The sequence below is a fragment of the Orycteropus afer genome, unplaced genomic scaffold (genome assembly GCF_000298275.1).
Source record: "Orycteropus afer afer isolate SDZICR_OR568_19922 unplaced genomic scaffold, OryAfe1.0 scaffold00110, whole genome shotgun sequence".
Lineage (NCBI taxonomy): Eukaryota > Metazoa > Chordata > Mammalia > Tubulidentata > Orycteropodidae > Orycteropus > Orycteropus afer.
In genome coordinates this window covers 6,813,250-6,830,683 of record NW_006921697.1, presented here as the reverse complement: position 1 = coordinate 6,830,683, position 17,434 = coordinate 6,813,250, and the positions used below count along the sequence as shown (strand labels likewise).

The following is a 17,434-nucleotide window of genomic DNA, read 5'->3' as shown; positions in this document are numbered from 1 at the left end:
CAGCTCTAGGGGCTGGATGAAGGCCACTCCACCTTGGGCTTCAGCTCTACTTCCTATTCCAGGCCCACTAGAGCTGGAGGCTTTTTCTGATTCATGCAGCTGCTAGCTGCTGAGGCTGGCAAACCCAAGATCGACAGGTAAAATGGAACAGTCCCAATATTAGCAAACAACATGGCACACTACTAGTTCAAGTCCAGAAACAATCCTAAGATTGCCAGACCACTGAGATGAAGACTCAGCCAGATGCAGGATCCAAATATGCCAAAAAGTAGAGACCTTCCTCAAAGCTTCTCCTTATATACTGGAAGCAGGCAACATCCTGAAGGGAGCTACTTAGCTGCTCATAGTGGATTCCACCATGGAGCTGGTTACCAATCTCATCATGAGGAATAACTATTTCCAGCTGTTCAGCCACTCAAAACCACAGCCCTGCCAAACTGACACACTATCCTAACTACCATACTCATTAATAAGCTGCAATATACAGATGACACAACCTTGCTTGAGAAAGGTTGAGGACTTGAAGCACTTATTGGTGAAGAGCAAAGACTACAGCCTTCAATATGGATTACACCTCAATGTGAAGAAAACAAAAATCCTTACAACTGGACCAGTAACAAATATCATGATAAACAGGTAAAATATTGAAGTTCAAGGATTTTACTTGAATCCACAATCAATTCCCACAGTAATAGCACTCAAAAATTGAACCATGTACTGCGCTGGACAATTCTGCTACAAAAGACCTTTTTAAAATGTTAAAAAACAAAGATGACACCTTGAGGACTAAGGTTCACCTGACCCAAGCTGTAATATTTTCAATTGCCTCATATGCATGTAAAAGCTGGACAATGAATAAGGAAAACCAAAGAAGAATTGATGAAGAATATTGAATATACTATGAGCTACCAGAAGAATGAACAAATTTCTCTTGGGAGAAGTACAGCTAGAATGCTCCTTAGATGCAAGGATGGCAAGACTCTGTCTCATTTAATTTGGACATGTTATCAGGAGGGACTGCTCCCCTAAAGAAGGATAGCATGCTTGGTAAAGTAGAGGGTCAGCAAAAGAGATGAAGACTTTCTATGAGATGGATTGACACAGTGGCCGCAACAATGGACTCAAACATAGCAATGGTTGTGAGGATGGTGAAAAACCGGGCAGTACTTTGTTCTATTGTACATAGGGTCGCTATGAGTCAGAACCAACTTGACAGCACCTAACAACAGCAACATAATTGAGGGTGGGGCCCAGGATGCTAAATGTCCTACAGTGAATCGTTCAGTCCACCCAAGGAAGAGTCTTCTCATTCAAAATGCCAGAAGTGTTCCGGTTGAGAAACAATAAATTATGGGGGTTCTAGGTTATAATCAAAAGAAACAGGTTCTGGGGAACTTAAAGCAGAAGATAAGTTTAGTGGAAGAACATTGGCCAATTTTAGAAATAATAGAGAAAGCTAAAGAATGGGTTTCAGAAAAGAAGAGGAACCAGGGAAGATATGGGGATCCAGAGATAAAACTAATAAGCAGTCCTTCAGGATTCCACTACCAGAATCAATTTTTCTAGTTTTATCTTTGTGTCACTCTACTTGAGATTTAGATTCAGATTCCTGGGATAGATTATGAATGCTAGAGTAAGAAGCCCATCCTTTGGCTGTGCCGTATGATTATGATTAAATCCTCAAGGGCTGTATTCAGTTGTTGTTGCTCTTATGTGCCATCGAGTTGGACCCGACTCATAGCGACTTCTCCTTGGGTTGCTGAGGCATTATCACCATGGAGGTAGATTGCCCAACCTTCCTTCCAAGGAGTAGCTGGTGGGTTTGAACCGCCAGCCTTCTGGGTAGCATTCAAGTGCCTTAGGCACTATGCTATCAGAGCTCACAGATCAAAATCAGGAGGAATGGATGCTAGATTGCCAAAAGCCAACCACTAGTCAGTATAACCCACTTTTTCTTTCTTATTAAAATTATTCATGCAACCTCTTTTGAGAAAGTATGGCACAGAAAGTTCAGAATAAGAAGTCCTAAATCCAGATATGTAATCCAGATGACACAACCTTGCTTGAGAAAGGTTGAGGACTTGAAGCACTTACTGGTGAAGAGCAAATAGTACAGTCTTCAATATGGATTACACCTCAATGCAAAGAAAAAATATCCTTACAACTGGACCAGTAACAAATATCATGATAAACAGATAAAATATTGAAGTTTTAGGATTTTACTTGAAACCACGATCAATGTCTGCAGTAATAGCACTCAAAAATAGAACAATGTATGAAATATATGAAATGCTCCAACTCTTTGTGATGGAACTGGATTATGGACAAGACACTAAGCTAACCATATGGCTAGAACGTTCAGCATCTTCTCCTTTTGCTTTTCCCATTCCTTCCTCAGGTAGTGGAAGCTGTTAATGGTACAACCAACAACTGTCATCACAATGAGACTGTGACTCTGACACCCACCATGGACTCCCGGCTCTACATGCTCTCCTTCTTGCCCTTCCTGGTGCTGCTGGCCTTTGTCAGGAACCTCAGGGTCCTGACCATCTTCTCCATGTTGGCTAACATCAGCATGCTGGTCAGCCTGGTCATCATCACCCAGTACATCGCCCAGGTTAGTGCACAGTGCATCCCTGAGTCCTCCAGTGAGCAGGGCCTTTGTGTTCGTAGTAGACACCTGGCTGTACCTTGAGGGTGGTATGTACGTGTATGTGTGTTCCTCACTTTTCAGTCTAGTCCCCACCTCCAGGTGGCATTCTTCCACAGGATGTCTGTATGCAGTCTCTATCTTCTAGATATTTCCTCTTTTATATTGTTTTCTCCAACACCTGTGTTTTATGTTACACTCTCATTTTTTTTAAATGCTTTGCAAGGAAAATATTTTGATTGGTGAACTACAGATCATTCTTGTAATGGCTGGAAAGCTGCAAAATCAAATTGAAAAAGTTTCGTTTTTCTTTTCAACTTCTTTTTTGAAACTTTACAGAGAAAATTGGTTTTCCAATCAATAATCCAGACACAGTTTGTTTTTTGAAACTGGTGGCAATCCCCACAAGGTAACAACACTCGTCCCACTTCCTTCCTGTGTTTTCCATTCATTTTCCTCCATATCCCTTCTTTCCTTCTGAGTTTTACCCCTGGGCAAATCCTACCCTTTTGATCTCATATGGTTGATTGTTCTAAGGAGTGTGTACTTCCTTGGTGTTATTGTTTACCTTACAAACCCAAATCAAACCCACTGCTATCAAGTCAGATCCAACTCATAGTGACCCCTCCTTGGGTTTCTGAGGCGGTATTACTATGGAAGTAGATTGTCCAACTTCCTTCTGAGGAGTGGCTGGTGAGTTTGAACCACCAGGCTTCTGGTTAGCAGTCAAGTGCCTTGGGCACTAAGCTACCAGAGCTCCCAGGCACTATGCCATAGGTCTCTCGATTGTCTGGCTGAAATAGAACCATGAGGATGAGTTCAGTTCTACACTTGAAGGTTTGCTAAGGGCCATAATTTCAGGGGTTCCACCAGTCTCTATCTGACCAGTAAGCCTGGTCTTTCTTTTTATGATTTTGAATTTTGTTCCACATTTTTCTCCCACTCTGTCCAAGACCTTCTATTGTGATCCCTTTCAGAGCAGTTAGAAGTAGTAGCCAAGCGCCATCTAGTTCTCCTGATTTCAGAGTCATGGAAGCTGAGGTTCATCTGGTCCATTTGTCATTTGGACTAAGTGTTTCCATGTATCTCTGATTTTCTTCATTCTTCTTCATTCCAGATGGGGAGAAATTAATAGTTGTACTTTATATGGCCTTTCACAAGCTTTTAAGATCCTACCCATACTCACCAAAACAGGATGTAGAACAGTATCTTTTGTGGACTGTGTTATGCAAATTTATCCTGATGTCCCCCACAACTGTGGTCCTAAGTTCCCAGGCTGGCCCAGCAACTCATTGCCTCAAGGTTTGGTTATGGATAAGAAGTTGTCCTAATTTTGCCCCATTTCCTCTACTATAGACATGGATATATTTACAACACATACAAATATGTGTGTAGAAATATCATCTGCCAAACCTATATATGGTGGTGGGGGTAGTTCCATTTTCCTACCCATACCTGATCTTGCCTGTCTGCCTACGTGTAGATTGATTTTTGTTGTTTTTGATAATGTAGGTTTGTGTATGTAATTGTTTATTGTCTGTAACTATTGTACACCTTTCAGTGTCTTCCTTTTCCTTAATGGTATTGTATTGATCATCCCCTTGTTGTCTATTGCCTTTCTCTTCACCCAAATTAATACTTGTCTATTATCTAATTAGTGATTTTCCATCCCCTCCCCTCCCATTCCTGGTAACCATCAAAAAACATTTTTTTCTGTGTATCCACATTTCTTTGACTCTTTATAATCATGGGTTCATACAATATTTTGTCCTGACTTATTTCACTCAGCATAATGTCCTCCAGGTTCATTTGCATTGAGATGTTTCATGGATTCATCAGTAATCTTTAATGTAGCATAGTATTCCATTGTGTGTATGTACCATAGCTTGTTGATCCATACATCCACTAATGGGAACTCAGGTTGTCTCCATCTTTTTGTTATTGTGAATAAGGCTGCAGTGAACATGGGTGGGCATATCTCTGTTCATATCTTTGCTCTTATTTCTCTAGTATATATACCTAGTAGTGGGATTCCAAGGACCCCTGGTAGCATAGTGCCTAAGGTACCTGACTGCTAACCAGAAGGCTGGCGGTTCAAACCCACCAGCCACTCCTCGGAAGGAAGATGGGGCAATCTACTTCCATAGTGATACTGCCTCAGAAACCCAAGGAGGGGTGGCTATGAGTCGTGTCTGACTCAACAGCACATAACAATAACAAGTGGGATTCCTTGATCAAGTGGTATTTCCATTTCCAGTTGTTTAAGGAAGCACCATACCATTTCCATGTGTTTACACCATTTTACAGTCTCACCAGCAGTGTACAAGAGTTCCAATCTCTTCACACTCTTGCCAGCATTTGTTGTTTTCTGTCTTATTATACTTTACTATTTTTGCTGGGGTAAGATGGTATTTCATGTTTATTTTGATTTGTATCTCTCTAATGGCTAATGATCATGAGCATTTCTTTATGTGTTAAAAAACCAGGTTCTTCTACCACAGCTAAATCTTATCAAATTACCATAGTCTTACATTCTCTAAGCTATAATTCCAAACACCAAAAATTACCCCCTAGAGAACCCAAGAAAGAGAGGGGAAAAAAGAGGAAACTGAAAAAGAAAAAATCATAGAAGTTTAAATAGAGTCTCAAAAAGACCACAGTGAATCTATCATGATGTTAATTAAAATGTCTTTGACAACTTGAACTATGGATACTGATTTTCCCTAAATATTCTATTTTTCTATCTTTCCTGATCTTTCTTTTCTAAAGGACAAAATTACATCAAAATTTAAACCCCAGAAGCCCCTTGGTATACCCAATACCTTTCAGGAGCCATAAGGAAAAAAAAAAAGTTATACTATCTATAGAATTTAGGAGGTCTGGTAGCATAGTGCCTGAGGCACTTGACTGCTAACCAGAAGGCTGGTGGTTCAAACCCACCAGCCACTCCTCAGAACGAAGGTTGACAAATCTACTTCTGTAGTGATGCTGCCTTGGAAACCCAAGGAGGGGTTACTATGAGTCGGGGCCGACTCCATGGCACATAACAACAACAACAACATCCATAGAATTTAGTAAAAATAATGAATTAGTGATATTTTAGAATAAAGATATATCAGTCTTATACTCCTGAGGCAGCATTGATGGCTTTTGTAAAACTGATTTTCCTAATGAGATAACTACCTGTTATTCAATTTTGGATGATTCCAAGAGTTACCCAAGAAAAAAAATGATTCTGTAATTATTTGCACATTCTAGGGTACAAGATACATAAAATGTTTATTCCAGATACTTTTGTTCTCTTCCATTTATGGCTCATTGAAGAAGAAAAGAGGACTTTCAGTTTTAAGTAATTTTTTTTGGTTCCTTAGAATATCACTATAAATACAGTCATAGTAATTTCCCATATCCATGACAACTCTCCATTCAAAGATGTACTTGAGTATTTAAAAGGGAATTAATCTATAGTGGGTAAGACTTTGTTGTTGTTGTTCTTGAGGTTTCTGATAAATCATACTCCCTCCATGAGATATTATTATTCATTAATAGTCTGATAATTCCTCTATGTTGCTGTCCTCTGGCTCTTTGGTTTTGTTCAGTGTTAATAACAACTTTGATCTTTGCCTACTTCTCTGAAATTTCCTGAACTTCTTGGCATTCTATTAAAAAGATTCAAGTCATTCTAAGAGTACCTTTCTCTTAAATATGCTTTGAGAGTGAATATCTCATCCCATTTTTCTCTCCTGTAGGGAATTCCAGACCCCAGCAGATTGCCACTGGTAGCAAGTTGGAAGACCTACCCTCTCTTCTTTGGAACAGCCATTTTCTCATTTGAAAGCATTGGTGTGGTAAGAGTTGGACTTTCCTTGGTGCTGTGAGTGGACTTCTTTAATGGAGATAGAAGCTCTGAGTTTCTGTGTTCTCTTTGCCATTGTGTCGGGCCTGCTGGAAAATACACTCAGGAAAAAGAAAATACACTCTGGTGTCACTTGAGTTAGTTGTCACTAGCAGAAGAGTGAGTTACAACACAGAGCCAGCCACGAGGTAGAGATTTATTTTTGTTCTAATACATCTGTCTATCAAACCACTGTCTTCACATCACATGACCTTCTTGAATGTGAATTTCATAATCTTTTAACTAAATCAAAACTAATGGAGTTGTACAATTTAAATTAGAAGATTTATTTAAACATAAAGGAGTTTTCAACTAGAAAGTACAGTATATTTACAATGGCTATTATATAGTCTCTACTTCTATACTTGAGGAAGGCTAATGCTCCTCATGTATTTTTTAAAATTTAGGTTTAATTTATATTCAGTAAAATCCACTTTTCTGTGAGCTTTGAGCAATGAATAGAATCATGTAGCTACCACCACAATCAGGAACCAGAACAAAGACTTCCTCATGCTGTGTCTCCTCTCCCTACCACTAACCCCTAGCAACCATTATCTGTTCTGTTTCTGCCTTTCTATCTTTTCCTTAATGTCATATAGATGGAATCATGTGGTATGAAACTAGTTTCTTTCACTTACATAATGGACTAAGATTCAGTCATGTTGTGGTGTATATCAACAATGCTTTCTATTGCTGAGCACTGCTGTGTAAATATACCACATCTGTTTATCCAGTCACCTTTGGAATGCCATTTGAGTTGGTTCTAGTTTTTGTTGGTTATGAAAAATGTGGCTATAAGCATTTGTGTGTAGGTTTTTATGTGAACACAAGTTTTCGTTTCCTTAATGTAGAATCCAAGGTCATATGGAAACTGCATGTTCAACTTTATTAGAAATTGCTTGATGATTTTCAGAAAGGTGTATCATTTTGCATTCCCATCAGAATATATGCACATTACAATTGCTCTGTATCGTTGTTAGCACTTGGTATCATCAGTGTTTTTATTTTAGCCATTCCAATAGGAAAATAGTGGTCTCTTGTTGTTGTTGTTGTTGTTCGGTGCTGTCAAGTCATCTCCGACTCATAGCGACCCTATGTACAGCAGAATGAAACACTGCCCGGTCCTGTGGCAACCTCACAATCCCTACTATACCCAAGCCCATCGTTGTAGCCACTGTGTTAATAATCCATCTTGTTGAGGGTCTTCCCCTCTTTCACTGACCCACTTTACCAAGCATGACATCCTTCTCCAGAGAATGGTCCCTTCTGACAACATGACCAAAGTAGGTGAGAAGAAGTCTGACCATTCTTGCTTTCAAGGAGCATTCTGGCTGCACTTCTTCCAGGACAGACTTGTTAGTTCTTTTAGCAGTCCATGGTACTTTCAGTATTCTTTGCCAACACCACAACTCAAAAGCATCAGTTCTTCTTCGGTCTTCCTTATTCATTATCCAGCTCTCACATGCATATGAAGTGATTGACAATACCATGGCTTGAGTCAGGCACATCTTAGTCTTCAAGGAAACATCTTTGCTCTTCAGCACTTGAAGAGGTCTTTGGCAACAGATTTGCCGAATGCAATATATCTTTAGATGTCTTGACTGCTGCTTCCATTGGCATTGATTTGAGAATGAAGCAATATGAAGTCTTTGGCACCTTCAGTCTTTTCTCCATGTATTGTGATGCTCCTTATTGCTCCAGTTGTAAAGATTTTATTCTCTTTATATTAAGGTGTAATCCAAACTGCAGACTGCAGTCTTTAATTTTCATCAGTAAGTGCTTCAAGTCATCCTCACTTTCAGCAAGCAAAGTTTTGTCATCTGCATATCTCAGGTTGTTAATGAGACTTCCCCCAGTCCTGATGCCACATTCTTCTTCATATAGTCCAGCTTCTCAGATTATTTGCTCGGCATATAGACTAATAAGTATGTTGAAAGGATACAACCCTGACATGCTCCTTTCTTGATTTTAAACCATGCAGTGTCCCCTTGTTCTATTCGAATGACGGCCTCTTGGTCTATGTACAGGTTCCTCATGGGTACAATTAAGTGTTCTGGAATTCCCATTCTTTTCAATGTTATCCACAATTTGTTATGATCCACACAATCAATTGTTTTTGCATAATCAATAAAACACAAGTAAACATCTTTCTGGTATTCTTTGCTTTGAGCCAAAATCCATCTGACGTTAGTTATGATATCCATTGCACCACATCACTTTCTGAATCCAGCTTGCACTTCTGGAAGTTCTCTGTTTATGTACTGCTGCAACCGTTTTTGAATTATCTTCAGTAGGATTTTACTTGCATGTGATATTAATGATATTAATGATTAATGTAATTTCCATATTCTATGGGATCACCTTTCTTTGCAATGGGTACAAATATGGAAATCTCTCTTCAAAATCTCTTGGCATAGATGAGTTAGTGCCTCCAGCAGGGCATCAATTTGTTGAAACATCTCAATGGGTATCCCATCAATTCCCAGAGGCTTGTTATTCACCAATTCCTTCACTGCAGCTTTGACTTCTTCCTTCAATACCATTGGTTCTTGATCATATACCATCTCCTGAAATGGATGATCATCTATCAATTCTTTTTGGTATAGTGATTCTGTATTTCTTCCATCTTCTCTTGATGTTTCTACATCATTCAACATATCACCCATGGAATCATTCAATATTGCAATTCGAAGCTTAAATTTTTTCTCTGTTCTTGCAGCTTGAGATATGCCAAGTGTGTTCTTCCCTTCTGGTTTTCCAACTCCAGTTCTTTACACATTTCATTATAATAATTGATTTTGTCTTCTTGAGCTGCTCTTTGAAATCTTCTGTTCAGCTCTTTTATCTTGTCATTTCTTCCATTTGCTTTATCTACTTTCTATTCAAGGGAAAGTTTCAGAGTCTCTTCTGACATCCACTTTGGTCTTTTCTTCCTTTCCTGTCTTTTTAATGGCCTCTTGCTTTCTTCATGGATGATGTCATTGATGTCATCCCAAAATTTCTCTGGTTTTCAGTCATTGGTGTTTAATTGGTGGTATTTTGCTGTGATTTAATTTGCATTTTATTACTGACCAATGATTTAGAGCAACTTATTATGTCATTCTTTGACATCATATTGAACACTAATGACCAAAGACCAGACAAGTTGTGGTATGACATCAAGGACACTTGAAGAAAGCAAAAGATCATTAGATAGACAGGAAAGAAAGAAAAAACTAAAATAAATGGCAGAAGAGATTCTGAAACTTGCTTTTGAATGTAGAGTAGCCAGAGAAAAAGGAAGAAGTAATGAGAAGTAAAAGAGCTGAACAGTTTTCAAAGGATAGCTTGAGAATACAGAATATAATATTACAATGAAGTGTGCAAAGACTTGGAAATAGAAACATAAAAGGGAAGAACATACTTGGCATATCTCAAGCAGAAAGACCTGAAAAAAAAATTCAAGCCTAAAACTGCAATATTGAAGGATTCTATGGACAAAATATTGAATGACAAAGAAGCATCAAAAGAAGATGAAAGTCAATAGACCAAAAAGAATTGGATGATCTTCAACTATTTCAGGAGGCAGCATATGATCAAGACCTGATGGTACTGAAAGAAGTCCAAGGTGCACTGAAGGCACTGGCAAAAAACAAATGTCCAGCCACTGACAGAAAACCAACAGAAATATTTCAAGAAATGGATGCAGCACTGCCCGCTCATCTATGCCAAGAAATTTAGAAGAGAGCTACTTGCTCAACTGACTAGAAGAGATTCATATTTGTGCCCATTCTAAAAAAAGGGGGTCCGACAGAATATGCAGCTTATCAAACAATGTCATTAACATTACATGCAAGTAAAATTTAGCTGAAAATAATTTAAAAATCATTACAGCAGTAAATCAAAAAGAAACTGCCAGAAATTCACCCTGGATTCAAAAGAGGATATGGAATGAGGGATATAATTGCTGATATCAGATGGATCTTGGCTGAGAGCAGGGAGCACCAGAAAGATCTTTGCCTGTGTTTTATTGGCAATTCAAAGGCTTTTGTCTGTGTGGATCATAATAAATTATGGGTAGTATTGTGAAGAATGTGAATTCCAGAACCCTTATTTGTGCTCATGCAGAACTTGTACCAAGAGGCTGTCGTTTGAACAGAGTAAGAGGATTCTGCATGGTTTGAAATCAGGAAAGGTGGGCATCAGGGTTATATCCTTTCACCACACTTATTCAATCTAGATATCATACTTGGGATAGGGTCAGCAAAAAGGGAGAAGACCCTCAATGAGATGGACTGACACAGTAGCTACAATGATGGGCTCAAGCATAGTAATGACTGGGACAGTGGTACAGGACCAGGCAGTGTTTCATTCTGTTGTTCATAGGGCTGCTGAGTCAGAACCAACTTGATGGGACCTGACAACAACAACAATAACAATTCAATCTGTATAATGAGGAAATAGTCCGAGAACCTGGACTATATGAAGAAGAATGCAGCATCAGGATTGGAGGAAGACTCATTAACAACCTGCAATATACACATGACACAACCTTCCTTGCTGAAAGAGAAGAGGACTTGAAGCACTTACTGATGAAGATCAAAGATGTTAGTATGCATTACACCTCAACAAAGAAAAGAAAAATCCTCACAAATCGACTAATAAGCAGCATCATGATAAATGGAGAAAAGATTGAAACTATCAAGGATTTTATTTTACCTGGTTCCACAATCAATGTCCATGGAAGCAGCAGTCAAGAAATCAAAGGACATATTGTGTTGGGCAAACATGCTGCAAAAAATCTATTTAAAGTGTTAAAAACAAAGACATCCCTTTGAAGACTCAAGTGCACCTGACTCAGGCCATCGTATTTTCAGCTGCTTCATAAGCACGCAAAAGTTGGACAATGAATAAGGAAGGCTAAAGAAGAATGGATGCCTTTGAATTATGGTGTTGGTGAAGAATATTAAATATATGGACACCAGGAAAAATGAACAAATTTGTCTTTGAAAGTGTCTTGCAAAAGTGCAGCCAGATGTTCTTTAGAAGGGAGGATGGTGAGACTTTGTCTTACATACTTTGGGCATATTATAAGGAGGGACCAATCCCTAAGAAGGACATCATGCTGCTTGGTAAAGTAGAGGGTCAGTGAAAAAGAGAAAGACCTTTGACAAGATGCACTGACACAGTGGCTGCAATAATGGGCTCAAACATAGCAGTGATTTTGAGGATGGTGCAGGACCGATCATTGTTTCATTCTGTTGTACATAGGGTTGCCATGAGTCAGAATTGACTCAATGACACCAAACAAAAACAACAATATATCCTCTTTGATGAAGTACCTGTTCAAATCTTTTGCAACTTTCAAAAATTGAGTTGTCGCATTATTGTTGAGTTTTCATGAGTTCTTTGTATATTCTAGATTCAAGTCTTTTGTTGGATCAACAATTTTCAAGTATTTTCTCCTATCTGTAGTTTGTCTTTTCAGTTTCACAGTGTGTTCTACAGAGCAAGAGCTTTTAATTTTTATAAACTCCAACTTATCAAGTGTTGTTTTATCCTTTTTGTGTTGTATCTAAAAATATTTTGCCTAACCCAAAGTCACAAAGATTTTCTCCTGAAAGTTTTAGTTTTTGTTGTACACGTAGATCTATGATCTATTCTGAGTTAACTTTTACGATTATTATAAGTCGAAGTTCATTTTTAAAATAGTATGCTCAATTGTTCCAGCATCATTTGTTAAAAAGCCTATGCATTCTTCACTGAATTGCCTTTGTTCCTTTGTAAAAAGTCAGCCATATGTGTATGGGTCTATTTCTGGGTTTTCTATTCTGATTCCATGGGTCTATCCTCTCACCGGTATCAAACTGTTCTTGTTAACAGAAGCTTTATCTTAAAACCGGGTAGTGTAAGTGCTCCAAATTTGTCCTTTTTCTGGTTCCTTTGGCTTTCCATATAAATTTTATTTATTTTTTTGTTTATTAAATTTTTAATTGTGATTTGGGTGCAAACTTATAAAGCAGATTCGTTTTACTCTCAATGTTGTTGTTGTTTCTATATGCCCTCGAGTCAGCCTGATTCATAGCAACCCCTCCTTGGGTTTCTGAAGTAGTATCAGTATGGAAGTAGATTGCCCAACCTTCCTTCCCAGGAGTGGCTGGTGGGTTTGAACCACCAGCCTTCTGGTTAGCAATCAAGTGCCTTAGGCACTATGCTACTTTCAATAGTTCATGTATATTTGATTTCATGCCCTGATTACAATTCCAACAATAAAAAGCTCTCCTCCCCTCCCATCCCTGTGACTACCACTTCCCTGTGTCCTTCTTATCTATTCATTCCGGTCTGTCCAGCTTTCCACATGTGCAAATGCTGCCCTTCTGGTGTCTCATAGTTGATTGCTCTAAGCCTTACATCTTCCTAGGGTAGGTTGGTTTTACATATAAGTTTTAGAATCAGCTTGTAAATATCTACAAAATCTTACATGGATTTTGATTGTGATTGTATTAAATCTACAGATCTACTACATTTATTTAAGTCTTCTTTGAGTTCTTTCATCCATGCTTCTTACTTTTTAGCATATAGATTTTATACATTTGTGCTGGGAGGTCTCCCAAGACCATTCCCAGTTTCAATGATTCACTAAGAGGATTCACAGGTCTCAGTATATAGTTGTATTCACAGCTATGATTTATTACAGTAAAAGGCTATCAAACAAAATTAGCAAAGAGGAAAAGTGCAAGGGGAAAAGTCTAGAGAAAACTGGGCCTAAAATTCCAAGGGTTTTCTCCCAGTGCAGTCAAATAAGAGTTGTTTCATTCCCTCAGCTAAGAGTTGTAACAATATGTGTGAAATATTGCTGCAGGCTATCTCATTGGACATTCAGCATCCAAAGCTTTGATTGGGGGCTAGCTACTTAGTCACCCTTGCCTGGCACACACCCAAATTCCAATAGCAGAACTAAGGTAGGTATTCAGCATAAACCACATTTAAAATTTAGGCATAGTGAGCAATTCATATCAGTTAGGGTGGTGGGAACTCCCTAAAACCAAAGGACCAATTTTGGGAGCAGAATTTTCTAAGGGTAACAGTGCAGGCCTGCCATGTTAACTCTTTCTATACAATATATTTCTTTGGATTTATACCTAATTATACAATTTTTGGAACTATTATAAATGATAGTTTTCTAAATTGCTAGTGTATAGAAATGCAATTGATTTTTGTATATTGACATCATACCCTACAGCCTTGCCAAGCTTAATGATTAGTTCTAGAAACTTTTTAATATATTATCCCTTGGGATTTTCTACATAGACAACATCAACTTGAATACAGAAATTTTTTCCTACTTTCCAATTTGTATGTCTTTTATAAGCAGTCCTTGAGTTACAAACATCTGACTTAAGGATGACTCCTATTTACCCTCACTTTGAAGTGATTGAAGGAGCTCTGGTGGTGCCACAGTTAAAGCATTGGGCCACTAACCAACAGGTCAGCAGTTTGAACGTCCAAATGCTCTGTGGGAGAAAGATGAGGCAGTCCGCTTCAGTGAAGATTTACGGCCTTGGAAACCCTATGGGGCAGTTCTACTCTGTCTTAAAGGGTCACAAAGGGTCTGTACCTAGACCACAAGGCAGTCGTTCAAACAGAACAAGGGGATACTGCATGGTTAAATATTTTGTCCATAGAATCCTTCCACATCTCAACTTGAGACTTAAATTTTTTCTTCAGTTCTTCCAGCCTGAGAAATGCCAAGTGTGTTCTTTCCCTTTGATTTTCCCACTCCAGGTCTTCGTAAATTTCATTATAATACTTTACTTTTTCTTCTCAAGCTGCCCTTTGACATCTTCTGTTCAGCTCTTTTATTTCATCATTTCTTCCACTCACTTTAGCTACTCTCCATGCAAGAGCAAGTATCAGAGTTTCTTCTGACATCCATTTTGTTATTTTCTTCCTTTCTTGTCTTTTTAATGACCTTTTGCTTTCTTTATATATATATATATATATATATATATATATATATATATCCTTGATGTCATCCCATGACTCATTTGGTCTTCAGTCACTGATGTTCAATGTATCAAATCTATTCTTCAGATGGTCTCCAAATTCAGGTGGGATATACTCATGGTCATATTTTGGCTCTCACGGAACCAAAATTTTAATTTTCTTTAAGTTTTTAATGTTAATTCAATTTAATTTTTCTTCAGCTTCAACTTAAACTTGCATATGAGCAAGTGTTCCACAGTTGGCCCTTGGCCTTTTTCTCACTGGTGATATTGAGCTTCTCCATCTTCTCATTCCACAGATTTAAGTTGATTTGATTCTTATGTATTCCATTTGGCTAGGTCCACATGCTTAGTCACCATTTATGTTGTTTAACAAAGATATTTGCAATGAATAAGTCGTTGGTCATACAAAATTCTATCATGTAATCTCCAGCATCATTACTGTCACTAAGGCCATATTTGCCAACTACTGATGCTTCTTCATTTCCAATTTTCACTTCCAACCACCAGTAATTAGCAATACATCTTAATTGGTTGTTTTGTCAATTTCAAACTGCAGAAGTGGGTAAAATTTTTCAATTTCTTCATCTTTGGCTTTAGTGGTTGGTGTGTAAATCTGAATAGTAGTTGTGTTAACTGGTCTTCCTTGTAGGCATATGGATATTTCTCTATCGCTGACAGCATTGTCCTTCAGGATAGATCTTACACTTTTTGATGGTGCATGTGATGCCATTTCTCTTTGTCATTCCCAGGATAGTAAGCCATATGATTGTCTGATTCAAAATGACCAATGCCAGTCCATTTCATCTCACTGATGGCCAGGATATCTATCTTTTGTCATTTCATTTCATTTTTGACAACTTCCAATTTTCCTAGATTCATACTCTGCACATTCCATGTTCTGATTATTAGGATGTTTGCAACAATTTTTTTCTCATTTAGAATTGTACCACATGAGCGAATGAAGGTCCAGAAAGCTTTACTCCATCACATCAGTAAGGTCGACCCAGTAGTATTTTGAGTGTCTTCCAACCTGAGGGGCTCATCTTCCGGCACTATATCAGACAGTGTTTCCTTGCTATTCATAAAGTTTTCAGTGGCCATTTTTTTTTTTTCAGAAGTGGACCTGGCCATATCCTTTTTCCTAATCTGTCTTAGTCTGGAAGCTCTGCTGAAACCTGCTCACTATGCTGTGGCCCTGTTGTTGTTGTTGTTATGTGTCGTGGAGTCACCTCTGACTCATAGAGACCCTATGCACAGCAGAATGAAACACCGCCCAATCCCGCTCCAGCTCCACGATCCCCGCTATACTTGACCCCATAGGTGCAGCCACTGTATCAATCCATCTCACTGAGGGCCTTCCCCTGCCTCATTGACCCTCCACCTTACCAAGCATGACTTCCTTCTCCGAGGAATGGTCCCTTCTGACAATATGACCAAAGTAGGTGAGATGAAGTCTGGCCATTCTCACTTCCAAGGAAAATTCTGGCTGCAATTCCTCCAGGACAGATTTGTTAATTTTTTGGCAGTCCATGGTACTTTAAACATTCTTTGCCAGCACCATATCTCAAAAGCATCAATTCTTCTTCGATCTTCCTTATTCATTGTCCAGTTCTCACATGCATATGAAGCGATTGTAGAACCAAGCAATGTGAAGTTTTTGACAACTTCAATCTTTTCTCCATTTATTATGATGCTGCTTATAAATCCAGTTGTGAGAATTTTTTTTTTTATTGAGATATAATCCATACTGCAGACTGTATTCTTCCATTTACATCAGTAAGTGCTTCAAGTCATCCTCACTTTCACCAAGCAAAGTTGTGTTGTCAGCATATTGCAGGTTGCTAATGAGCCTTCCTCAATTCCTGATGCCACATTCTTCTTCATATCATCCAGCTTCTCGGATTATTTGCTTGGCGTATAGATTAATAAGTATGGTGAAAAGATACAACCCTGATGCACTCCTTTTTTGATTTTAAACCATGCAGTGTCTCCTTGTTCTGTTTGAATGACAGCCTCCTGGTCTATGTACAGGTTCCTCATGGGTACAATTAAGTGGAATTCCCACTCTTCTCAATATTATCCACAATTTGTTATGATCCACACAATCAACTGCTTTTGCATAGTCAATAAAACACAAGTAAACAACTTTCTGGTAGTCTTTGCTTTGAGTCAAAATCCATCTGACATTAGCTATGATATCTATCACACCACATCCCCTTCTGAATCCAGCTTGCACTTCTCTGTATACTGCTGCAACCGTTTTTGAATTATCTTCAGTAAGATTTTACTTGCATGTGATATTAATGATATTGTTCTATAAATTCCATATTCTATGGGATCACCTTTCTTTAGAATGGGTGCAAATACGGATCTCTTTCAGTAAGTTGACCAGGTGTCTGTTTTCCAAATCTCTTGATATAAACAAGTGAGTGCCTCCAGTGGGGCATCTGTTTGTTGAAACATCTCAATGGGTATTCTGTCAATTCCTGGAGCTTTGTTCTTCACCAATTCTTTCAGTGCAGCTTCGATTTCTTGTTTCGTACCATTGGTTCTTGAACATATGTCACCTCCTGAAATGGATGAAGATCAACTAGTTCTTTTTGGTACAGTGACCCTGTGTATTCCTCTCATCTACTTTTGAAGCTTCCTACATCATTCAATATTTTGCCCATAGAATCTTTCAATATTGCAACTTGAGGCTTAAATTTTTTCCTCAGTTCTTTCAGCTTAAGAAATGCTGAGCATGTTCTTCCCTTTTGGTTTTCTAACTCCAGGTCTCTGCATATTTCATTATAGTAATTGGCTTTGTCTGCTCGAGCTGCTCTTTGAAATCTTCTGTTCAGCTCTTTTATCTTGTCATTTCTTCCATTTGCTTTAGCTAGTCTTCACTCAAGGGCAAGT

At 38.4% G+C, this 17,434-nt stretch overlaps 1 protein-coding gene across 1 annotated transcript in view; it reads left to right on the top strand.

Annotated features, from left to right (window-relative positions):
* SLC36A2 (solute carrier family 36 member 2) overlaps positions 1-17,434 on the top strand; it is a 71,383-nt gene that overhangs the window by 13,931 nt on the left and 40,018 nt on the right. The window contains exons 6-7 of the mRNA XM_007943638.1: positions 2,399-2,617; positions 6,400-6,498. Of these exons, the coding sequence (XP_007941829.1) occupies positions 2,399-2,617; positions 6,400-6,498 (318 nt within the window). The remainder of the gene's footprint in view (positions 1-2,398; positions 2,618-6,399; positions 6,499-17,434) is intronic.